Source organism: Battus philenor, unplaced genomic scaffold (genome assembly GCF_028537555.1).
Source record: "Battus philenor isolate CCGP_79_NKW_IND1 unplaced genomic scaffold, ilBatPhil1.0.hap1 SCAF_1, whole genome shotgun sequence".
Classification (NCBI taxonomy): Eukaryota; Metazoa; Arthropoda; class Insecta; order Lepidoptera; family Papilionidae; genus Battus; species Battus philenor.
This window is the reverse complement of record NW_027181661.1, coordinates 18,445,003-18,471,875: the sequence shown is the minus strand read 5'-3', so window position 1 is coordinate 18,471,875 and position 26,873 is coordinate 18,445,003. Positions and strand designations below refer to the sequence as shown.

The 26,873-nt window shown below is 36.2% G+C and overlaps 1 protein-coding gene across 1 annotated transcript in view; it reads left to right on the top strand.

Annotated features, from left to right (window-relative positions):
• S1P (membrane-bound transcription factor site-1 protease) overlaps positions 1-24,254 on the top strand; it is a 28,649-nt gene extending 4,395 nt beyond the window's left edge. The window contains exons 3-20 of the mRNA XM_068764440.1: positions 1,380-1,466; positions 2,303-2,396; positions 5,058-5,278; positions 5,433-5,573; positions 6,646-6,804; positions 7,821-7,908; positions 9,903-10,084; positions 10,817-10,981; positions 12,379-12,528; positions 12,960-13,042; positions 13,806-14,011; positions 15,353-15,551; positions 16,613-16,676; positions 16,745-16,885; positions 17,357-17,494; positions 20,867-21,041; positions 21,523-21,711; positions 23,815-24,254. Coding sequence (XP_068620541.1) covers positions 1,380-1,466; positions 2,303-2,396; positions 5,058-5,278; positions 5,433-5,573; positions 6,646-6,804; positions 7,821-7,908; positions 9,903-10,084; positions 10,817-10,981; positions 12,379-12,528; positions 12,960-13,042; positions 13,806-14,011; positions 15,353-15,551; positions 16,613-16,676; positions 16,745-16,885; positions 17,357-17,494; positions 20,867-21,041; positions 21,523-21,711; positions 23,815-24,035 — 2,703 coding nt within the window. The 3' untranslated portion in view covers positions 24,036-24,254. The remainder of the gene's footprint in view (positions 1-1,379; positions 1,467-2,302; positions 2,397-5,057; positions 5,279-5,432; positions 5,574-6,645; positions 6,805-7,820; positions 7,909-9,902; positions 10,085-10,816; positions 10,982-12,378; positions 12,529-12,959; positions 13,043-13,805; positions 14,012-15,352; positions 15,552-16,612; positions 16,677-16,744; positions 16,886-17,356; positions 17,495-20,866; positions 21,042-21,522; positions 21,712-23,814) is intronic.
• Positions 24,255-26,873: the final 2,619 nt, after the last annotated feature.

The window sequence follows — 26,873 nt, the reverse complement described above, 5'->3', positions numbered from 1 at the left end:
TGTCCTCATCGGACATTTTTAGTCGGAAAATTATAGAAAAATTGATAAGGCGTAATAAAACTCGTAGATTAAAATAATTAAAGCGATTGTCATTTTATTCGGTGGCTGCGGCGATGTATGTTAGAAAAAGTAATGTCGCTTTCTTAAGTTAAATTCACACGACTACATTTTAAATAAGTTAATTTCTATTCAACAATATATACACCTTCGTTATCAACAACCTTTTTTATACAAATGTTCAATGCCAGAGCGGTAATAGACGCTTGGCAAATGTTATAGAGAATCCTACCAACCTAGGAAAAAAATTACCTGCCTTCCTAAAGTTCGGAAGTTTTAAAAGATAATTTTATTTTAGCATAAAGAAACCCGATTGAGTTTGTTGTTATAACGCGTTTAGTATATTCTTACTCATGTATTGGTTTAAGGATGCCATCATATGGAACTTCAATCAAATTGAGCTTTCTTTTCATGACCCAAATTATTATATCACCCGATAGACGCCCACTGCATGGTATAGAGCTCCCCCAGAGATCTCCAAGATGACTTACCATGATCTTTACTATGTTGCCATTCCACCAAGTCAGAGGACTACTCCAGAACCTTTAACATACCCAAATCATTACTATAAATGTTCTAAATATGACAATGTCAAATATAATCTGTATACCCCTAGATTTTGTTTTCGAAAGTCATATAAAAAACTTCCACCATCAAATTCAGACCTGCCTCTGGACAGATTTAGAATCAATAATATGTATTATTGAAAAGAAACATGTATATTATTGTATCCGATATATATTTAAATGTTGTCGATGCTCACTCAGGAAGCTAATTATTGTCGACTCTTTATATATATTTGTAAAGAGCAACTGTTGAGTTTCTCGCCGGCTCTCAGCGGAACTGCCTTCCGAGCTGGTGGTAGCTTCCTGGTAGGGACAACAATGCCGACATTTTATGTGAAACATAAACAATACGTGAATTTATATGACACTGATTCTTTATAATCAAAAATTTTTTTTTTAATGGACCCCGCTATTGAAGGCCTCTCGTACCCCTAATTAGTTGGGATCAGGGTCTTTGTTTACAATTAAGTTTTTCAGATCTTTCATCTCTATTCTTCACACACTGTCATACTTCTCAATTTCTTTTATTCTTACCTTATTTCCATCACAATAACTTTTCATTTTGTTCTTTCATTCCTTCTTGTTTTCATCGCCTTCCTTCCATCATCTTATTACTCTTAGATGGCTAGGTGCATTTTTTTATTCTTTATTTTATTATTTACATATTCTATTTTTTATCACAGTGTTCTTTGGGTTGTGCTTATAATTTGTAATTATTGCAGTTACATATGTGTATATTTTATTTTGTACATACAGGACGAATGTGGCCCCAATGGATGCCTATATACAGGATGGAGAAATCATCGAATGCGCGCACTGCATTCTTTGAGGAAACTTAGAGAGGTAAGATTTAACTTACATTATCTTATCTTCGTCTTCATTTCAGCACGAAGTCCACAGCTGGGCATAGGTCGACCTTAAAGTTATATATGACAGGTTTGAGATCAGTCGGCCTCTCCCAATGATCTTAATGTCTCCTATTGTTGTCGTTGAAAGAAATCAAAATATGTATATTTGGTTTCCTAGCTTCCCCCAGTTTTTGAATAAACAGGTCGCTTATACAGAGTCTTTTGACGACCAAATAGTAGTAACACTACTCGATGGATAGACAACTTTGGGCCAGCTGGTATCAATAGGCACGGCGCCTGGTCTGCGCGCATTTGTGCCGTGACTCACCTACCTGAAGGAGCCCTAATATAAATCAGTATTTTGGCTTTTGCCTTTGCCCCTTTTGGAGTGACATCCCAAAATCTTTATTATCGCACACAAATACATTCGTTATGCGAAAGCACGACTTCATTTCAAATTATATATATTTTCAAATGTTCTTTTCATTCTGGTCTGGCCTCAAAATATTCTAAACGCTTTAAAATTTGAAAACATGTTTTGTTGTAATGACGAGTACACTCGTCATTACACGAAATCTTACCGCATATCTGTGACGAGTATACTCGTCAATCACAGTTAACTGGTTAAGGTATTCTATGCACTGTGCTTGTGGACGTACCTCGCTAAGCATGCCGAACCGTGGTCTCTAATTCAGATATGAGAGGAGTAATTTAAACTATTTTAAATAAAGAATCTGAATTTGAATTTAGACGCACATTCCATTGACTCGTTTCGATCATTTATCGATTAAAAACAATATCTCTAAAATAACTCAGATGTACATTTCACAGGACGGATACACATCTAGGAAGCTGTTGAGGACAGTCCCGAGACAGATAACGTCTGTCCTGAAAGCTGATCTGCTGTGGTCACTCGGAGTAACAGGTAATGTATAGACCTCAGCCAAAGCTTCCCAGTATATATATATACAAATGTATGTATGTTTATTCATAACTTTGCTGCGAGATCAGTAAGAAAATGAGAAGTGGCAGTTGCCAGGGCAAATCGCTAGTGCCATTGTGGATGCAAGATTCTGGTGTGACGACCACGCGTCGGTTGCTATATATATTTATATATATATATATATGTATATATATATATATATATATATATATACATATATATACATATACATACTACTGTTATCAAAAAGTAAGATAGAATTGTGTTCCGGGCATCAGGCAGTTTTGCGAAATGAATATTTCAACTGAATTTCAAGTCATCAAGGCTTATGACTGCAGGCATATTGTGATGAGTCAGTATATGACTGAAAATCTCTTATGTGCTACTGTGATCAAGAAGTATGTTGAAATTGTCATTTACAACTCCCAGGCATTAGGAAGGCAGGTAATTTTTTCCCTAAGTAGGTAGGGGTGTCTATAAAACAACTTGGAATGTCTTTTATCTCAGCCCAAACCATTTCTAAGATGGCAGAATTATGTTTTGTAATGAGACGATGAATTGAAGATACATAGTTATTAATTTTAACAATGGAATTCAAATCTCTCCCGCATGCCGCGTGTAATCGATACAACAGGCCACCAAAGCTGTAAGTGTTTACGACATGGCCGACCCAAATATGACTCAATATGATATCACTGGACATTTCAAATTACGCAATTCAATGTTATACGGGTCCAATTTCAATATCTGTCAAGTTTGGTGGTCGACTAAACTGCTATCAGTCGCATTGAGAGCAAACAAATCACATTTTGTTTTGTCATTACAAGTTTCCGCCTTTAGCATTATTTACATTGTGAGGACGCGCAAAAGGATCATAATCCTACATCGACAAAAGTTACTCAATAAACTCTATAGCACATACAGGATATGCAACAAAGTCTTACAAGATACATAAAAACACACACACACACACACATATATATATGTATATATATATATATATATATATATATATATGTACATATACGTACACCTATCCCTCGATTTACACGGTACTTGTTTTACACATTTTCGCTTTTACACGGTTTACCAAATAAGTTTTTTTTGTTTTGATAAATGATTTTATTACCATCTCTCATAATGTTTCAAACATCGAATGGGCACAAATAACTTCGAGTGATGAAAGTGAATTCGAACCTTCTATTCCGAAAAAAAGTAATTTCTGACAGCTATAAAGGATAATAAAACACGTTTGGTTTTATTTTTTGTTCTTCTGTTTAATGTATTGTAATTAAATAAAAGAACAGTGTTTCCGTAATATATTAAATATTTTAACTTGTCAATGCATTTTATTTTTATTTCTGTGTACACCTAAAAATGTTGAAAAAAAAATCACAACTGTTAAATAGCAAAATTATGCATTTACACGTTTTTCTCAGGAACGTATCTACCGTGTAAATCGGTGGATAGGTGTATTGATTATGTGAAAAAGTTTTACACGGACCAATTAATTCTCTTTTAACACTGCAATCGATATGGCAGCACTGCTGGCATGAAAAACATGAGACAGGGCGTAATAAAAATTTCAAAATCTATTTGGAAACAATGGAAAAACGTTGCGGAATGTGAAATGAAAGCTTTATTCGATGTTGTTATGAACATGGGCAAACATTTGTTTTTTCAAAGATATTCTCACGTGATTATGATGCGAATATTTCGGTCATTACATTTAGACGCTTCCGATGTCAGTCACGAAGATGATGACGAGTACTAGAAAAATAATCAGCTATCTAGTTTCTCAAAAAACAACTTTTTTAAACTTAAAAGTTATCCAAAATTTTTCATGAACGGTTCGTTGAAGACTCTAGGCTGGAAAGAGAGTAAATCTCTTCCTAAATGATTTTATAAAGATAGCCGACGTAGCACGAAAACTGCTCGTCTGAAATGGCAGTGGAGGGGGGGGGAGGCATATGGCTCGTAACCGATGGTCGCCATTAGAACCGTGGATTGATTCCCCGCTAGGTAGAACGACGATATAGTTAAAGTTGAGAGAAGTCGCTGGATCTTTGGGGGAAGGGGGAAGGAAGGGATATAGCCTTGCAATGGGCGTCCATCGGCTGCAAAGAAAGAAGGTAGAGCATGGCACATAAAAGTTTGAAAAATACTGATCCGTACAGATCTAAGTAAGAAAAGGACCAATATTTAGCCACTTCCGCACATGCAGTGGTAGTCGTGCAACAAAGTGCACCAGCATTGCGCGACTACCACTGCATGTGCGGAAATGGCTAAATATTGGTCCTTTTCTTACTTACGATGGACTTCCGCAAGGTAACGCCTGATTCCATTAAATACCATATAGATCTTATTATAGCAGTAGAAAACCCAGCGTGTTGATTTATTTTTAGACAACTATTTGGTTATCTTTCACCAGCCACCAGGGCATGTATAAAAGTTTCTTCTTGTAGAAAGAGTAGGTGATATCGCGCCATGTTCAACCAGTCCGTTCAATGTGGGTTGCGAAGATCTTTGAGGAAGGTCTATGCTTTGTAGTGGAAATCTATGGGATTACATGAATGAAAGGAGATATCAGAAAAAAGAGATGATAAGAATAGGTTTATATAGTATTTTTCTTTTGTAAACCAGGCGAAGGTATCAAGGTGGCTGTGTTCGACACAGGCCTGGCCCGCCATCATCCTCACTTTGGTAGAGTTCGCGAGCGCACCGACTGGACCGGTGAGAACACATTGGACGACGCGCTCGGCCACGGTACTTTCGTGGCCGGGGTCATCGCATCCAGGGCAGACTGCCTCGGCTTTGCCCCAGATGCTGACCTTCATATATTCCGCGTCTTCACAGACAACCAGGTGAGCATATGATATCTCGTGAGTGTCTTGTTAGTAGCAAATGCCTTTCTAAAAAACAAAGGTAGACACTCTCCTTGGCGGACTGGCTGGTAAACTAAAGTCGCGATACAGCGATAAATAAGTCTATGTGATACACACCATGTGATGTTTTCAGGTATCCTACACGTCGTGGTTCCTGGACGCCTTCAATTATGCGATCATGAGGAAGATAGATGTCCTAAATCTGAGCATCGGCGGGCCGGACTTCATGGACCATCCCTTCGTCGATAAAGTCTGGGAGCTAAGTGCTAATAAGGTATGTGTACATCTAGACTTAAACAGTGGTAGACCAGAACCAGTTCCGGGGTACTGTCTTATAATTCAAATTTTGTACATTAATTACATAAGATCGCCATTGCACACTAATAAGTTTCCAGAGGATGGGTCGCAGGTTCCTTTGTATACCATAATACCGCACTGCAATTGCCAACCCGCATGCCAAGTTTGGCGATATCTGCCTGTAGATATCTTTGAAGACCCATGCCTTGCAGTAGGCGTACAACTAGTTGGTATGTTTTAACTCAAGTCAAGGCATAAGCTTCTCCCAAAAAATCTGCTCTTATTCAAGAACTTCCCGTGATCCTGACTATGCCGTCGGTCCACCGGAACTGGTTCTTCTCAAAATCTCCTCATTTCTGGTACGGGTTGCATTTAAACTCTGAACATATTTCTTTCCATTGCCCTCTGGGTGATGTTGAGCATTCTTATAATGCCTCGATGGGTATATGTTATAACTGGCAACACAAATTGGTCAAAGAACTTCATCTTCAGATATTGCGATAGTTAGATCTATCAATTATAATTTTTGTCTAGTTTTGGGTATATTGTAGAAACTGACCCATTGTGCTCTGGAACAGGCTGATTTTTTAAGCGGTTTTATTTAGTTCGACCCGTACGGAATTTATTTGGGTCAAAATTAGAAATTGAAATTTAGGCACCTTCCCGTTGTCAGATTGATCTGAAATTTGGTACACACAATTAATTTAGATGACAATACAATATAATAAAATCAATAACATTATAAATCTAAGATGGCCGCCGATACAAAATGGCGGGTTACATATTTATCCTTAACCCCCTCAATATGGGTATCAAATGAAAGGTGTACACTAATAAAACACGATGATTATGTCAAAATTTAAAATTCAAGATGGACGCCGTTCCAATATGGCGGACCAGGAACATATTTTTCCACAACCACCACAATATGGGTATCAAAAAACTGTTTAATTTAAAAGTTTTCCATTCAAAAGTCCATTCAAAAGTTTCTTAACCTTAGATATAGTCTTCTAGACTTAAGTAAGAATAACTTTTTTTTTATTTATCAGGTTATAATGGTATCTGCGATTGGTAACGATGGACCTCTGTACGGTACTTTGAATAACCCAGCTGATCAGATGGACGTCATCGGCGTGGGTGGAATAGGATTCGATGATAGAATTGCTAAATTCTCTTCCAGAGGAATGACCACATGGGAGCTGCCTCAGGTAATTTTCTGTGCCATTTCGTCGTTGACTTTTTAAAATTTGAGACATATCATGTGCTAATAATGAAAATGTAATAATAATGATCGCGGCACATTGTTCACCCGATATCCGTTGGAGCCGAAGGTTCTGAAGTGGACTACTGAGAGCCAGTGGGCGCGGCGTGGGTAAGCGCCCCACTGGTGGACCGACGACAGTCGCTGGATACGGGCAGCACAGGACTGGTCATAGTGGCAGTCTTTGGGGAAAGTTTTTTCCTTGAACTGGACATCCATCGACAGACATAATGATGATATTGATGATTAGAGCTGTTTTTGTAAATATTGTATGATTCTTCCCAGGTCTTGGAGATCGAGACAAGATAAAATCCAAATTGGAAGTGTGTTTATTGATTAAACTTAGCTTATATCTATACAAATCCTTAATACTATGAGAATTATAATTAATTTATTTTATTTATTTAATATTCTTTATTGTACACGATAAGATACATAATATACAGAAAAGTACAATGGGCGGTCTTATCACACAAGGCAATCTCTTACAGACAACCATAGCAAAAGTAGTACTTATAAAAGGTTAAAAGGGTAAATTAACCAATGAAATAACAGAAAATTATCAGCCAATCACAAGGCGAGAATTATTGTAGAGCTCTGTCTCTTTCGCACGACGTAAATATGAATCTAGCTGTCTTACGTTGAATTCCACAGTGTTTGATGGTACACAGAGAACAATAAATTGTAGTTGTTACAATATGATTAACACTAAATATACCGTTATGGGTCAAAATGACCCATTTGGGTTCATGTTATTGATTTTAAACATTTTCATTTCATATCTTTTTGTTAATAATGAATCTACAGCTATTTTACAGTTATTAAATTTAATTTCTATTTCCTTCCTAAAAACTTATTTCTTACATTCAAGCAGGAAACAAAGTCGGGTCATTTGTCCTATTATGGTAGGAATAAGTACTTAATATGTAAGTGTTGGTATGATTAGTGTTAATATTATTGCAGGGATACGGTCGCATGAAACCGGACATTGTTACATATGGGAGCGGTGTTCGCGGATCAAGTGTCACGGGCGGATGTAAATCTCTCAGTGGTAAGACATCTTGTATAAATGTTTTTTTTTTGTTTTAAAACTCCCGCTATTGGGGGCCTCTTGTGCCCCCATCTTAGGTGGGACAGGGTCTTTATTGGCAATTTAATTTTTTTCACATAATTTTTTATTTTCATTCTCTACTTTCATTCTTCACATAATCTTTCATTCTATTCTTTTATGCCACAATTCTGCTTTCTCTCACTTTTGTTGTGTCCTTTCATTCCTCCCTCATTACTTGTTACATTTCATCTTTTTTCTTTCATTTACATTTTTATCACACTTTATATCACATTTGAGTTACATTATATCACCTTTTTACTTATTGTCTATTTAAATTTTTATTTTTGTATAACTTTTTTAATTATTTACTTGCAGCGTGAGAGGAATTCTTCCCTAGTTTCCTTTCCGCCTATCAGGGAGGCTATTGTCTTCTCCCTGATTTTAACGCCAGACTTGTATATATATATTAATTGAATTGCATATATTTACACACTTGACACATATTACAATAGTGTACCTAGTACTTTTAATGGCAATATGTCAATTTAGTTGTACAAATTTAAACATAAACAGATGTGTAAATAACGAGATATCTATTCTACAGTCAACTGTGTTTTATTTCAAAAATTAAAAAAAGGTATATGAAATACATTTTTGTTGTGGAAGACGTTCTCCTTAATCACGTCTTTATGACGGCATTCAAGGAGATGGTTTCCTTGTTAGCACTATAATGCCCGCTGCCATACAGCACGAGTCGTTCGTCAGTTTCTGGACGAAGTTGGTATTGAGACCATGGACTGGACGCCACTCGGCCCTGATCTCAATTCTGTTATCCTGACGCAGGGTCCGGACCAGAAATACAGATATCTGTAGTATATACCTACAGATATTATACAGTTAAAAAAGCGCTTGAAGAGGAGTAATATAACGTTACATTTTGTTTTAATTAAATTATGATTATCCTTTGTTTATTGTCACTAATTTTTTTTTTACTTAGTGATTCGAATTCGATAAAATTTAAAATTTATACAAACATATATATATATATATATATATATACATATATATATATATATATATACACATATAAATGTATACAATATATGTGTTATGTATACAGATGATCGTTTATAAATATAAAAACCTTAAAGCCATGAATATATAGCTCCTTTGCTGTCAATTAATGTATATGTAATGATGGTATAGTAAGAAAAAGCGTTTTCAAAATTATGATTACTATATTTAATTATACTAAATGTCCCTGCAAATTTTGTACTGCCAAAGTTATTGACATTTTGTTGTTTTTTGATTAAAAAAAAACAAATTATTGTAATATATTTCACAGTGATCATTTTTTTGGTACAGGTGATTAGAAATTACAAATAAGATATACATTCAACCATTACATTTTACATCAATAAATCACCATGTAAGTAAATATGATATATAATAATATGAAAGTAAAGTTAATAAAATTATATACAACGAAGCGGCTGAATTTTGTACATTGGCAATTTTGATTCCTGATCATTGGCAATTTTGATTCCTGATCATTGGCAATTTTGATTCCTGATCATTGGCAATTTTGATTCCTGATCATTGGCAATTTTGATTCCTGATCATTGGCAATTTTGATTCCTGATCATTGGCAATTTTGATTCCTGATCATTGGCAATTTTGATTCCTGATCATTGGCAATTTTGATTCCTGATCATTGGCAATTTTGATTCCTGATCATTGGCAATTTTGATTCCTGATCATTGGCAATTTTGATTCCTGATCATTGGCAATTTTGATTCCTGATCATTGGCAATTTTGATTCCTAATCATTGGCAATTTTGAGTAATTGTTGGATGGTTTAATTGTGAAGATTTGAAGTTCAACATGGTTCACATGTCTAAAGAAAGATATATCTCTAAAATGTTAATAATTAATTCTTTCTTTGATATTATAATGAACGTTGTACCAAGTATGATGTAGTATGTTGCACGCAGGAACATCAGTAGCATCTCCAGTGGTTGCTGGTGCCATCGCCCTGCTAGCCAGCGGGGTGCCCCGGCAGCACGTCACCCCGGCTGCTGTGAAGCAGGCCCTGTGCATCACGGCTCGACGCCTGCCATCCGCGAACATGTTCGAACAGGGCCACGGGAAATTGGACCTTATCAGCGCTTACCAGGTATATATTCAAAATAAATGTTATCATTAAACCTTCAGCATTTAATAATGATCCTGTATAAAATGATCACTCTGAAACATTATTTTTTTCTATTGGCAATACAAAGTATGCAGAGACAGATAATAAATAATAATATAATCTAATATATAAATTTCTCGTGTCACGGTGTTCGAACTTGAACTCCTCTGAAACGGCTTGACCGATTTTTACCAAATTTTATATGCGTATTCAGTAGTTCTAAGAATCGGCTACTATCTATTTTCTATACCCCTAAGTGATAAAGGTTGTTCACACTTAAAGAATTTTTTTTATTTTTTTAACGAAATTTTTTGTTTTTATTTTTTATGATACAACATACAAGAATACATACAACCATAAATTTTCACCCCTCTACGATCAACCCTTATTTTTTATTTGTAAATTAAAATATCAATTTTTTTTGCAAAACAACGTTTGCGGAATCAGCTAGTAATAATATAATTTTGATACATAGCAACCCGAATTTCGGAAAACCATTCCAGAAACAATTTATTGTGTGTGGACAGGGCCTGGATACAGTTATTGATTAGTTTATTTAATTTATAAATATTTATAATAATTAAGCCACAGATTATAAACATAGATGATACATTAAAAAATATACAATTGTCTACCGCTGACAGTAATGTTTCAAGAGTTAGTCTATGATGAAGTTATCTGAACATGTTTCGGATTATAAATTTCACTCCGCAGTTCCTGAGGGAGTACACACCGCAAGCGAGCCTCAGTCCTCCTTACATGGACCTCACAGAGTGCACTTACATGTGGCCGTACTGCACTCAGCCGCTCTACTACAGCGCCCAACCCACCATCGCAAACATCACCGTTGTCAACGGACTTGGAGTCGCTGGTGATGTGGTGAGAATGTTTACGGTTTTCTTCTTAAATAGTGATTTATTAATGATGTCATATATAGACTATACTACTACTAATACTATATATACTAATACTATACATAGATGTGTATATATGGACACATAATTCGAAAATAGAACTCTGTAAAATTTAAGTTACGGCTTTGAAAATGTAGTAAGATTCTGTAAAAAATTAATAATACGTAATTAATTCAACCTCAAGTTATTCGGACATGTCAACAGTAAGATGAAATCAAAGGAACGTATGGTGGTGCAAGGAAAAGTGGAAGGCAAGAGATCCTAGTGGAGTCTCTCAAGCTAGATGGACAAACATCATCTAAACCAGAGTTCCCCAAACTTTTTTGTGTCGTGTTGGGTAGACCCCCTACTTACCTGATATTGATTTCCTGTAAATTTCTAACTGTAGTGAAGTTTAGTGTTAAAAAATTAAAGTAAAAACACATGTTAATTTATACATTTATTAATTGAATTTAAATTAAAACTACTCAAAATAAAATTTTGTATCTGTTATGTAAAATATACGTAACATTAAATAAACAATTTTTTTACTTCATAGGTACTTTTATAAATAATGTAAACGTTTTGATATTATAAGATAGTATGATGTAAGTAAATAGGTACTATCAGTGTATGTGGTGAGATCCACTATCGTGGACCCCCATTTTCATTTCATGGACCCCCAAATTTTTTTTTTCGCTGACGTAGATCCCTTGCAGAATGTCATAGACCCCTAGGGGTCGATATACGCCACTTTGGGAATCACTGATCTAAACTGTCACTGAAAAGTCAGATGAATGCTTCCACTACACCAAACACTGAGCTGCATGCCGACGTGAGAGCAGTAATGGCACCAGAACCATCATCACTCTCAAGAGAGAAGAAAATTAAATCCATTGTTTCAAAACCAAAATGTAAATATAATTATAATGTAAACTGATAGATGGCGTACGCGACTTATAATTGTGTGTATACTGCAGACTGTCCCATAAATCTGAGTCAGACCACAATCGAGGCGATGTGTTTCATGCATCACGTCTCTTCCTTTACCTCGTTCCTCAAATATCATCGGTTAAGGTTGTAGGAGTGGTCGTAGTACTGTAGCTTCTTGTTCTTCTGTAGCTTCTTGTCCTTCGGTAGCTTCTTGTTCTTCGGTAGGTTCTTGTTAACGTTGACCGCACCTCCGCTAACACTTATAATGAGCGGAGACTCTCAACAGCGCGATGCAAACTTTTGTTGCGTCTACTGTGGCGCCATCTGTCATTTATCCGTTTCATTGCCGCCGCCGCCGCGATGCGATCGACGGACACGTGGGTAGGAGCTCGTTGCTAGGCAACGCGTTTGAGTGTCAAGGTAATTGTCAGCTTTACGTTTGTGTTGCAGACGGAGGTTACATGGCACCCGCACTTGCCACACGGCGGGCTGCTGTCAGTGGCGGCTGACTACAGCCCCATACTGTGGCCATGGTCTGGATGGCTTGCTCTCAGTTTCACCGTTAAGGAAGAAGGAGCGGATTTTGATGGGATTGTAGAGGTATGTGACGAATGAAATGAAACGATGTGGAGATGTGCTACGAAACCGAAATTAGCCGGTTGTCTCTTTCCAAAGGTCGATGTGCAATATTTTTTGCCGGGTACTGTAGAAGATATTACATGGAAGTATTCTAGTTCACTCAGTTTCAAAGGCCATAAGATAAATGTAAACCACAATTTATTTTAATATGTACTAATACTAATATTCGGAGTAGTATATATTACAATTTCTATTACACTTATAACAAATCAACCTGTGTATATCTAGACAAAAATGCCATGCTCTACCTACCTTAAAAAGTCAATAGATGGCGCTACTTGTAGTATTATGAAAATCAATGCATTCAAAATTCCATATATGTATTTACGTAAACTTTAATATTAAATACTTTGATGCAGTAACATTATGATATAGGTATGATGGCATTGCAGGGCCACGTGAACATAACGATAGAGAGCCACGACGAGACAGCGGAGAAACCGCTGAGGAACACGACGCTCAGGTTGCCCATCAGGTAAATTAACTTTAAAAACCACGTCACATAGAAAAATTGTTTAAATAAAATCATTTGTTTTGTGCTTCACGGCATTTTTTCATTTATCTTATTGGTGGTCACCGATGACTTACAAAATTTAGGATATTTTTGAAACAAAATAGACATAAATATGGCATTAAAGTTTTCAAAATATATTCCGTAAGATGCCATACATACTAACTTCAAATGTATTTGGGAAAAGACCCAAATGAATCATATGTAACTCACATTTTTTTGGTTCGGAGTAATTAAATTTTAAATTTTTATTATAAAATTTAATTGTTTCTGTTTGAAAATTATTTGTTTAATATACATTTTATTATATACTCTGCTTTGTATGTATTTTTCTTTTCAAATATTAGAGTTTTTTTTTTCATTTCTTTAAAGTTTAGAACAAATCCCCTACCATATGTCGCGAGTTCATTCATGCATGTTTTTTTCGCATGTTTTGTTTTGCACGCTTTTCAAAAGAATATATCTACTCTGTAAAAAAAAGAGTTAGGTGTATATATATATATACATAATAAAAATATATTTTTTAAACAGGTCATTATAATTAAGTCAGACAAGTCTTGCATACAGCGACATCTCTAGACTTAAATATCATTATGTCGTTGAATCTCCTGAAATTCAAACAATTGATCTCTTCTAAATATTACTTATAATGACTTTATGCTTTAAAAATGATATTGTTTATTTATGAATAAATTGTCGTGTATGTAACGCACGTGGTGTTGTCCAGGGCTCGAATCATCCCAGTCCCGGTGAGGTCCAGGCGACTCTTGTGGGACCAGTTCCACAGTCTGCGCTACCCGGGGGGTTATTTCCCTCGCGATGACCTGCGAGCGAAGCATGACCCTCTCGACTGGCACGCGGATCACGTCCACACCAACTTCCGCGACATGTACCGCCGGTTGCGGGAGCACGGCTTCTACCTGGAGGTGATGGGTGGGTCACATGTTAAATTATATTGCAGAATATAATAAAGCCAAGTAGCTTTGGGTTCAAAAGTAGCTGGATTGGCTGGTCATATAGTGCGTTGAACAAATGACTCACTCTGTATTTGGCACTAATCGGTGTAACATAACTTCTGAAGATGCCCCGTGGAGGGGTGAAACACGTGTTGAGTGATTTGGCGGTGGCAGTTGTGTAATTCGCATTGTTTGCCGCATACGCATTTATCAGCGGGCTGGCGGGCGGTGCACTTTATTGCATGACTACCACTGCATGTGCGGAAGTGGCTAAATATTGGTCCTTTTCTTACTTAGGATGGACTTCCGCGAGGTAACGCCTGATTCCATTAAATATAGAACAAATGATCGCTGTGAGCATTTTAATTTTTTCAATTTATATAATGTGTTGTATTGTTAAATCTATATTGTATAATTAGAATTGTGGTTATTTCAAGTCAAGATGGTAACGGTAATTAAAGTTTTAGAATTTAAGGTTCTGGAACGGTAACATTGAAGTTTGACGTCGTGCAGCAAGACCTGTTTGATTCATTTGAAGACTGGTAGATGGTCGCTTGGAAAGCTTTGGAGGAAGACAGGGGGGAGAAGGTCTATGCTTCTGTAGATGTTCTACGACTGTAATAATGATGATGATGTCAAGTATTTTACGTCGCTAGGAAAAAAGCTAGGAGAGGAGAAAAGCTAGCTAATTTTTGAAGCGACCCACGCACATTTTTTTATATAATAGTTATACATGGTGATTGAAAATGATGTAAAATCTTTAAAGTCGTGAATGTACATTAACAGTGCGATGATTTTACATTTATTTCCAATAATAAAGATATAATTCTGAAATATGTTACATGTGAGTGGAACAGGCCTATTACCTTCTTGCAGAAAGATCTGCGGGGACAAATAGTAAAGAATAATTTATTTTATTATTTATTATGAGTTATGAAGAGCATGTGTAGTAGGTATGAGGTATCACGAACTGTATTTTTAATATCCAGACCTGAAACGTGAGAAAAAATAATTCTTAAATATAAACTTTAAGAATTATTTTTGCTATATAAATGTAAAAACAAAGGCATTAATGTCAATGTTTGTGAAACATCGGTACTATCAGTACTTTTGTTCTCAGTGAGATAGTTATAAGGTAACAACTGTAATTAATTTTATATTTCTAAGCTTCTAAGTTTGTACTTTCTTACTGCCTATTGTTACTGTCTATCTCCAATAAAGTAAATGAATACTAATAAAAAAATCTAATCTGTAAAAAAATTTCTTACTATATTCTGAACCAGTGTGACAATAAAAAATAACCAGTCAAGTCCATCAGGGTCACCTCTCACCTGCATCGACACCTCCCTGTACGGTGCGCTGTTGCTAGTGGACCCTGAGGACGAGTACTTCCCGGAGGAGATGGCCGCGCTGAAGAAAGCCGTCGACAGCGGCCTGTCCCTGATAGTGTTTGCAGATTGGTACAACGCGTCTCTCCTGCGTTACGTCAAGTTCTACGACGAGAACACGCGACAGTGGTGCGTTCATCTTAAGTACTAATTACTTTGACAAATTATATAGCGAGAGCCGTCACTTTTTAAGTAAGAAAAAGACCAATATTTAGCCACTTCCGCACATGCAGTGGTGCAATGAAACATTTTTCATTGCACCACTGCATGTGCGGAAGTGGCTAAATATTGGTCCTTTTCTTACTTAGAATGGACTTCCGCGAAGTAACGCCTGATTCCATTAAATATCGCCACTTTTTATCATCATTATTATTGTAAAATATGAGATGTGGACTTTTTGTTGTGTGCCTCCCTTTATGCGATTATATATATACATATATATATGTATATATATACTTACATACGTTATACGTTTGTTAGAGAGATGTAATCCTTATGATTCACCCTATTGATCGATGTCATAAAAGTGTGGGGTGTTATTTTTTAGGATTTCATGCGTTTCGAAAATCTGTGAATGCAATCTGTTTCTTTTTAAAAATAAAGGTATGTTTTCTTTGAGTAAAATTGTCCATCTCCTGTATGTGCAATACTTTTTCTTCAGATAGCATTAAAAAATTCCACCATGTATATATATATATATATATATATACTACACTATATATATATATACTTTTTTTTTTTTTCAAAACTGTGCTTTTTTCTAAATGTCGCCTCATCTGTAATGACAGTTGCCTCATTTTTTAATTTTTATTATTTTTAAAACCTAGCGATTTTTAGCAAATGACTTCTTATATATTGGCACTCGTTATTTTTAAACATTATTAAAAAAAAACTAGCCTTCTTTTTTTTGACCAGTAAACCAACCTACAGCCACAGTTGCCAGTTTATTTAATTATCATTATAAAAATAAAACTAATTTCCTAGCAAGTGGCTCCCTCTATTTTGACAATTATTTCCAATACTGTGCTCTTTTGAACTACTAGCTCCATCTGTAGAGAAAATTCCTACTATATTATTATCTGAACATATCAAATGAACTTTCTACTAACAATTAATACGTGGGCATAACACAAGTTTTTTTAAAAAATAATTCCTTTGTATAATTTGTTAAATGTCAGATCGTGTTGCAGGTGGATTCCTGAAACTGGTGGCGCTAACATTCCAGCACTCAACGACCTGCTGAGCATGTATCAAGTGAGTGTTGAATGTTATATATGTATATATATGTGTATATGTATGATATAAATAATTTTATATTTCAGATAGCGCTTGGAGACCGAGTTTTCGAGGGCTCGTTCAAACTGGCCGGTCACCCGATGTACTACGCAAGTGGTACGCATATACACAGCTTCCCGGAGAGAGGTATCCTCATCACCGCCCAGCTGTCTGACCAGGGTCAACAGGTACGTCACCAGCCTTGTCCCTATAAGACATCCACTGCTGCAAGTGTCCTCTGGAGACCTTAACCATGTGAGTGAGCGTCTAATGTTGATCTTCCCGTTCCATGGTCTTTACCCTAAAGCCTTAAAGCCCCATCGGCAAAGTGACCTACTGCCACTTTGACCCGCCAATCCGCTGTGTTATTTCGGCTACTTTACTTCATCTATCTCCACATTCCTAATTAGATCTCATTGTCAATATTATGAACCACTTTTTTTTGCCCCCTTTTGGATACCTCTAGTTCCCCCCTACATGTGGGACTTTGCTTAAATGAGTTTTCTTATCATCTATCACCTCCATTACCAGGGTTTCACAGTACAATATCACCGGACGTATCTTCTAGTTTAATTTTTTATTCTTATAATTCCCGGACTAGTCTTATTAATAATATTGCAATACAAAACGGCAAGCAAAAATTAATGTATATTTGTCAGATAATGTCCGGAGAGAAGGGCGGTGGAGGTCCACCTGGGGGCGCCACTCACACCGTTGACGTACCAATATTGGGACTCCTGCAGACCGAAGGGGAGACCCGGGATTACACCAACGGTACCATCGACAAGCTGCCACAGGTATGAACCAGACATACATACTAACATTAATAACTTTTGTAAATAATAATTACTAATAATACTCATGGCACGTAGTTGAGATTTTAATGAGTGGATTGTGGTGTCCATGTTAGATGTCCTGTGGCAGCTCTTGGATACTGTACGATGTGGTGAAGGTGGTTGGGAAGATGGTGGGCTGATATTGTGATGGCGATAAAGGACAATATCCAATGGTAATTAATAACTTAAAGAAATAGAAATGTCATGGGTGCTGAGAAATAGTATATAGCTTGGCATTCAACTGGTAGACTGTCTGATCCTGATATTTACACCCGATGTTGTGATTTTAATTAATATACACTCAAAATGTTTTCGTGATATGAAATAAGGATATTGGATAATATTACACTATTCAGTTTTATTGATAATTAATTTTTAATCAAATTAGAATTTTATTGAAAAAGTTACCAATCAAAAAATTTTGGTAGGTTCTTATATGTCTTTGCTACCGAGACATACAAGCGTGTATTGAAACATCAATAGTTGCAAATAATCATCGAATATAAGGCATCTGAAAAATTACTCTCTAAAGCAATGAGAGGATTTTTAAGTAGAAAAAGATATTTTCTACCAAACTACCATAAAACAGTTTGCATGTTACCCAGTATAGTACCTAGTTATAATGCGCTCTTTATTCACAATTTTTTTTACCGTGATATAAAAACTGTTTTTGCTGCTAGTGGAGTACATACTTATTTTAGATATTTTAAATAGTCATACCGCACAAAAACAAATTTCAGTGTATTAATATATAAATTAAGTAATGTCTACCAAAAAATATTTCTGTATATATTTCACAGGTTTAGGTACTTAACTATATGTTAACAAGATTCAATGGGACTAAGTATATATTCAGAGGTATTAAATATATTATTTTGTAATCAAAGAATAATACACAAGATATAGCTGCCTTTAGGTATTATGAAGTATCCTGTTCATACCCTGCTCAAGAATAATTATTTTCAAATAAAAATCGCCTTAATTATTAATAATGTTTAGTTTATATTAAAATTGAATTATTGACATCAAATAAATTTCTTGACTGATTGTAAACTTTGTAAAGTCATGTGGCACCTGGGAATTTAGCTCGTTTATGATATATAAAGTATGACATTTGAATCTGTCTTACATCTAGTTAAACATTTAAACTTATGAAGTATAGTAAAATATTGCGATTAAAACCTATTTGGTTATACCCTTTTTGTATCTGGCCAATTTTTGATGTCATTAAACAGATGACATTTTAAAATCGGAAATGTCAAATTTTCCCGCCATTTTTTCCTAAGTACACTTCCTTGCACAAATGTATTTGTCTAACTAATATTTTTGGATATTAAATAACGGGATTAATGTGGACTAACACAATTTAATGTAATGTGAATTATTTTTATTTATTAATAGAGGTTAACTGACTTTTTTTTTCGTGAACCACTTTTAAAATTTATGGCGTTCCAAGGGATCCCTTGAATTTATATGTAAGCTTATAAAGATAACTTTTGCTGTGCTTTTTAAAAAATTTCTGTCAAGCGAACATTGTAGTTCTATACTGTCAAATAGATCAGCATTCCGAGCCGGTGGTCACGTTTTGGAATTTGAATTTCCAAATTTATTTTGAATTAACGGATCGTGAGCCGCCATTTTTGTAACGCTAAGGTAGACTGCCGCTCACACATAGATGTATTACTGTACCGTTTATATCTCATTTGTATGTTTGCGTGCATGTGTTCGTATGGCTGTACGTTTGTGCTTATATATATATATATATATATATATATATACATATATATATATATACATATATATATATATATATACATATATATATATATATATAAATGTATATGTTTGTGTTTATAATTGTCTCGTTGATTTTTCAACAATAACTTTATTTTACACATGAAAATAACGTATAATATATATGAAAATTATTAAAAAAAGTTGTAGAATAAGGTTTGAATTTTATAATATTTCCAAGCACAACGATTTATCTCACAGAAATCGATTATTTTATTTAAAAAATTTAATGTTTTGTTTTTACAAAATGGCCTATGACGGTAATCATATCAAAGGATTTTATGTTTTATAGCTTTAGAATGACTGACTATAATCCATTGATTAAAATAGTATGATCGCGACGTCAATAAATACGTAACATAAAATTAATTTAAAATTAATTTTAATAAATCCTCAACATTGTTGTCACACTGTATATATCATAAAAGCTAGATTTCCTTCGTAAAAATCAAATTATGTAATAATAACGTCATTTAAACAGATAATAAATTTAAAAAATAGAGAATAAAGCGCCTCTTGTCATAGTAAGCGATTCTCTCTCCTTCCTCTCCTCCTTCAGAGCCAACGTAATATATGAATAGCTGCATATTAACTGGTGCAATAATGCTATAATTATACAGGATGATTAATTTTTAATGTAAAATCTTTAAACCGGTGAATGTTTAGATTTTGTTTTCGATTAATGTAAAATACTCTTTGTACAAAAATCAATTGTTTCAGAAATAATAACTTAATGAAAATATATTAAGAAAAATATATATTTTTTTAATATTTAACACTAGATATTAAAATTTTAATAGTTTACTATCTGTCCCTGCCGACATATTGCAGGAATTTATTATATATATTACGCATTCTAATATATAGTCATTCTACAGCACGCGCGCGTTGGAATTGTATCTCTAAGTCTTTATACTTAAGACTCAATTTTCGTGATGAGTTACATCTCGTTCAGAGTTCGAGAGAAAGAGATGGGCTTATGTACCAATTTACACGTAAAACAGAGAGACGGATAGGTATTGCATGTTTGTATTAAAAAATGTAAACTTCAGATTTTCTGAGTGATATAACACGCGCGCGTTTAACTTTTTGTGCTTTATGACTAACATAAAATGCTTAATAGGAATCAAATGCAGCTGAAAACGCTCATTAATTCGCATTAAATTTCTAGATTCCTTATTTTAATTTCAAGCGTTTTATTCCGTCTTTTTGAGTTCTAAGCCTGAGCTAAAAAAGCCGAAGATATAAATGATATATTTGTAGTAGTAGCTGCCTTATTCTCTCTCCGAGCCGCACTGAATGAGTTGGAGATATAAAAGAGTGATGTATATCCCAAGATCAGGGATATATATTGCCAATCTCTAATATAAAAAGATATTTCTTCGTGATCAATTAATACATGGTGATTTGAAATGACAAATGAGATAACCACTCGGGTTTGCTTATATAATGTTTCTGAGCGTGTGATAATCAAAGTTGTTGTTGAAAAGTTTTGTATATGCCGGTAGATGTCGCTAACATGTGTTGTTCGGCGACCAGGCCGGGCGTGTGGTCGTGTACGGTGACTCGTCGTGCCTGGAGGGAGGTTCAGCGAGGCCCTGCCACTGGCTGATGCTGGCGGCTCTGCAGTACGCGCTCGGTGGTCACCTGCCGGCTGCGCTGAAGGACGCCGCCTCCGCCCCCCGCCGTCGCGACGTCCACCTCATACCCTCCGGTTAGTATAGTATAAATAAATATTTATTCTCTCGTATAGGATTTACTTAAGCATTTCGGCATGAACTGTCACTGCAACACATGAAATTCATTGAAATGACAGTGGCGCCATCTGTCGAAAATTGGTCATACCAAATTAGAAATCGCAGGCTTATCTACAACAACTTTGCTAAAGTTCATACAAATGAACATTCTTTTTTGTACATTATAATAAAATAGCTATTCCAATATTTTTATAGAATCAAGTATAGAAATATATGTGTGTATATATATGTATGAAGTTACAGTGAGCAGGCAACATGACGCGCAGATCAGATGGCAACTAGAACCTTATGGATACACATACATACAGATAACCTGGTTAAAGTGGAATATCCTGAAAGTACGCCACTTCCAACCGGACTGGAGATCTATGGAGATCTATACCCAGCAGTGAACTTTGTACGCCCTAAATTAAGATTGATAGTGTTGTGTTTGTCTAGAGTTGCCCCAACGAGCTGAAGGTGGTCGACTTCACGTGTATTCGAGGGTACTGTCTGCGGATGGTAGCGGGCCGAGGGCGGTGCCGGCGTGCGAGCCTCCAGCGCCCCTGCCCCCGCATCCAGTCTCGGCGCCTCCCGCGGCTCGCACCCTCGCCCCACGACACGCCCCCACAGATCCCCGGAGCATAGGTATACACATTCACATTTTAAACAAACCGGCGTTTTCAGAATCGATATCACTCCGGATAGAAGCGTTGCAGGAGTTTCTTCCGCCAATTCTTCTTCCAGCACTAACGCTTTCTAAAATTACTGCGAACTAAGTCAAGAATTTTAATGTTAAAAATATTCGTTTGGTATCATCGAGTTAACCTTAGTCACTCCATGGAGCATCAGCCTAAGCTATTTAAGAGCTCGGTGGATCCTAATGAATCCTGAGATCCTGGTGAAACTAGGAAGTAGATTCCTCAAGTTTCGTTATCATGAAAGATGTTCAAGCCAAACTTCCTCTGAGACGTGCCCTTCTTAGCTTCTGAAACTGCAAATGGCAGCAACCCAATTAAATGGTACCTGTTCATTTAATCAACATTGGAACTCTTAACAATGATTAGTCATCGCTTTTTTATAATTAATGTTTTTTATTCCACTTTGCTTCACAAGTTGTATTTGTGAAGAAGAAGCAGAAAGAAACTACACAACGAATCATCTTTTGAATAAGTTTAACAATACAGATTACATATACACCCTATCATACATAACCTAAATGTAAATGAAATAATGAAGCCGACGTCATTGTAAAGGATTCTTGTCGTTCAAATATTCTCTAATTGAATAATAAGCCTTTATAATTTTTTTTAACATGAATAAGAGACTACATCCAGATTTTCACGATGTCTTGTAAATACACCGTGTATGTTCCCTATTTTTTTTTAAGTTATTGTAAACCTACAATATATTATCGTGAATATATTGTGAAGTCACTGAAAGAATATTGATTTCTTTGAACCATTTACTCAAGGAGATTTAAGCTCTAAGGACCTGAATTGCTCGGATGGTTCTCTATTGTAAAACAAACGAATTATATGTGCATGTTGACAATTACTGATTATATAAATAATTAAATGATAATAACACTGCACTGAATCGGTCAACATCGCGATCTTTGTTCTTGGTTAAAAATGTCTTATAAAACCAAAGTTGTAAAATAAATATTTTCAAGCAAAAACTTCGAAACTGGCTCCAAAAACAATGCAAATTATGTAACTACTCTTTATATAATGCAGTATTTTTCAGCCTTTCATGTGCCATGACTCGACAGAGCTTTTCTATAATTCATAAGAATTTTATCCTAATATATTACATAGGGGGGCATAAGCCATATAATATATTAGGAGGACCGGAGAGTAATGTCATTTCTGTCGACATATACAGAAAAACCGATTGATTTGTTACCGCACCGGCATTGATTTGTATACTAGATGACAGAAGGTTGTTGATAACGAAGGTGAATATATTGTTGACTAGAAATAAAAACTTGTTAAAAATGTAGTCATGTGAATTTAATTTTTTTATATTGCAACAAAAGGGTTAAATCTGTGTCGAGTTTACTATCGAATAGCCCTTGTGGGGCGTGGACGACACGTTGGGAAACACTGCATTAATGTGTAAATGAATATTTGCTTAGATACAATTTTTAGGTTTAAATTTTTTTGTTCATCGAAATGTATCATTCATTTACGTATTTAAAAAACATGCTGACGGATATAATTCAATAACTAAATTCCAATTACTTTTAATAAATAATGTATTATTTGGTTTAAGTTTCTGTTTGTGGGTACTTCTAATTTCTCGCGACCTATATACCGTGCCGTGCTATATAAGTTGTGGTATATGTAACCTATATTAAAAAAAAAACACTAACGATATAATACGAAATCCCGGTCGCTTGTTAAATAAAATGAGAGCATTTTAAAAGGTCGCCTTACATAAGCAAACGAAGCGAGGCCGGCCCGGTCCGCGCGGTTGGAGTGTGTCGACCTCTTTGTTCGCTGCTTCCCGTAACACAAGAGATCAATAAGGTTTTCATGCACGCTCATAATGCGTCATTCAGTTTTGCTACAACTGCAGATAAGGCTCTCAAGATGAATTCAAATGTCACTTACATTATAAAAATTCTCTACTACACTATCGAGTACTTTATATATACAGGATGATAGGTTATAGACGTAAAATATATAATATTTATTAATACATTAGTTGTCAATGCATGGTAAACACATTGATGTAATTTACCAGGTGCTCCTGAAATAGAGGGCACGGAGCCCGCGCCCCGGGCGTGGAGGGGTGCAGGGGCCGCGCCCTCTCGCTCGCACGCGGACAGCTACGAACCGCCCAGCTTCACCAGCCGAGCGCTCACACTATTAGCCATAGCAGCCACCATCTACAGCATCACGGCCTTCTGGAAGCGATTCGGAAGGAAACTAAGGCGCCGAAGACTTGTGTCCCTGGCCACCTAGCACGAACCCTCGCATACCATCCGGAACAATATCAAGGAGATGAGAACTAAACCAAATACGGAACAGTGAATAGTGAATTTACTTGTAAATATGTCCACCGGCGGAACGATGTGGCGGTGAGAGAATATCACGGAGCCATATCACGGTGAAGTAATTTATTACGACTTAGATACTGTGTATACACGGACATTTAATAGAAACAAAATGAAGACTGTATGTATGTAGATTGTAAATAAATAATGAATTACTATATTTGTGTTTATTTTTATAACACTCTTTATTATGTTTTTGTCATACCAGGGATAAACAACACACGGCGCGCTAAACATATCTAAAATTGATTTTATTTTTTCGACTTTCATGAATGAGTTATTATAAAATTAATAATAATAAAATGTCGGATTGGCGAATATAAAGCTCAACGAATCCGCTGACTTGGTCACTTGGAGCGAATGGGATTGGATCGGAGCGTGAAGGTAGCGTACTTGGAAAAACCGAGGGGTCGAAGACCAGTGGGTAGACCCAGGTATCGCTGGATCGATCGCGTTGAGGCATTCTTGCGCGAATTGAATGTCAGCCAATGGCAGACGATGGCGCAAGATAGAGGAAAGTGGAAGTCTCTCGCTTCGGAGGCCAAGACCCACTTTGGGTCACTGAGCCAGCGGAGTAAGTAAGTAAGTAAAATGGTGGATTACGATTTAAAAGCTGTGCTTATTTTGATTTTTAATTAAAATTAACATATTGTATTATTATAATGTCAGTTAAAAATAAAGATTTATAAATTAAATTGCATTATATGCGGCCCGTCAAAAAAAAAATTAAATTTAAATTGACCAGTCAATTGAAAAGGTTGCTCACATCTGTCATAGACAAATACGGTTTGTTCGTTGATATTTATAGTTTACTTCGAGCCGTCAAAGCGATAATGACACAGCCTAAATCTCAGCAGTAAGTGAACACGTGGTCTTGCGCTCCTCGCATTCATCGATATCCCTCCACCTTGACTATGTCGTCGGTCTACCGAGGGAGGCCTGCCCACGCCACGTCAACCTGCTCGTGGTCATCACTCCAGAACCTTTCAGCCCCAACGGCAATCGGTTCAACCTACTTAGGTAATCTTGGTTCTTCAGCGGATCACCTCATTTCTGATTCGACCTCGCAGCGAAACAGAACATAGCCCTCTCCATTGCTATCCGGGTGACTTTGATCCTCCTTATGAAGCCTGTCGTAAGTGATCACGTTACAGATCTGTATGTCATCACCGGCAACCTTTAAAAAAGAAGATATTTCGGAGCTTCCTGAACACCGCCGAGTTGGATTCGACGGGTGTTCTCTGTTCTCGAAGTTGGTCTTATCAAGCTGGACGGTGTGTCCCAGGTATATACAAGTTCGAGCGTAGATATTGTGAAGGACAAAAGTGAAGACTGAAAGATATTGTGACGCGTGAAAGAGAGTGATAAATAAAGAAAAGACTGGAAAAAAAATTTATTGAACAATAAAGCCCCTGATCCCAAAAAGTTAGGGGTACGAGAGGCTCCCAATAGCGGGGGCCATAAAAAACAAAAGTTCGAGCGTAGCACCTCCGACAGCCACTTGAGTAGGCGCCACAAGGATATTGGACTTTACTTTCTAAATACCCGCGCTAGTTATGTCCGAGCTTAAACCTTTTTTATAGGTAATAAAGTACAAAGGCTCGCTAGAGTGCCTGGAAACAGACCACTACGTCTTACTATAAACAGGTTTGGAGGGTAAATAGAGGAGAGGAGAACTTTGTATTTGCTGTCATTTAATACGCGTTTAATATTCCTACTCAAGGGCGTCCCAAATATGCCGTAGACCGACTTAGTTCCTACTGCCTGGTTAATATTACTACCTAGTCTAGCCATAAATACTATTACTGGCTGATTACGTACATTAAAAAAAAATAATTTGAATTTCGAACATTGGCTTCTACGATAAAAAATAGACTTCCTTCTGTACTAGTTTAGTACGTTAACATATCTTTTACACTCTACATAATCACATATAAAACTTTAAAGTAAAGTTATTTTTTCTAGGTATTATCAGATATTTTCTTTGTAACAGAACTTATAGCTAGACTAGGTATAATTTCGAGAATCGATGCGAGAAGTAAAAGAAACTCCAGCAACATTTCTATCTAACGAGATTTGACCTCTCCTGTTTAATATTCGACTTCACCATATAAGTCAAATTATTCAAATGGCTGCGAATTCCGGCTTGTCTTTTTTGAATCTCCTCGTCTGGAGACTAGAATCTAGAGCATAAGTAACAAATTTGGATGATGACACAGTCGAAATTACAGACTAATTCCCGCTTCACGACCAGAATAATTGCTGGCCGCTTCGTATCTACATGTAGGTTCCATTACGTCTATATACATACTTCCAGTTGTAAAGTTATAACAATGGAAATTTACACACGCTAATCCCGGGCGTACATGAGTACAGCTTGCGTACATGACTACAGCTTGTGTACATGACGACAGCTTGCGTACATGATGACAGCTTGCGTACATAACGACCGCTTGCGTACATGACGAAAGCTGCCTTTTTCTTGGTTCTGGCGAGGTGCACGCTGTAACAGTTTTTCGTCCAGAACGACACCTATGTAGCGGATCTGATCAGCCCAGGGGCCTGGACTGTCCATAAGGGTCATAGGCTTAAAGAGCAAGCGGTTGCATTTCGAGAAGAGAAATCAAGAAATGCACTATATAACAATATATCTAATTCTAGGGTGGCTTCAGGAACCGGTTAGGATTTGGGTGCCGCAGGTTCGGCTGCTAATCCCGAGAGTGTGCAGCTCTTGTTTAAAAATGTC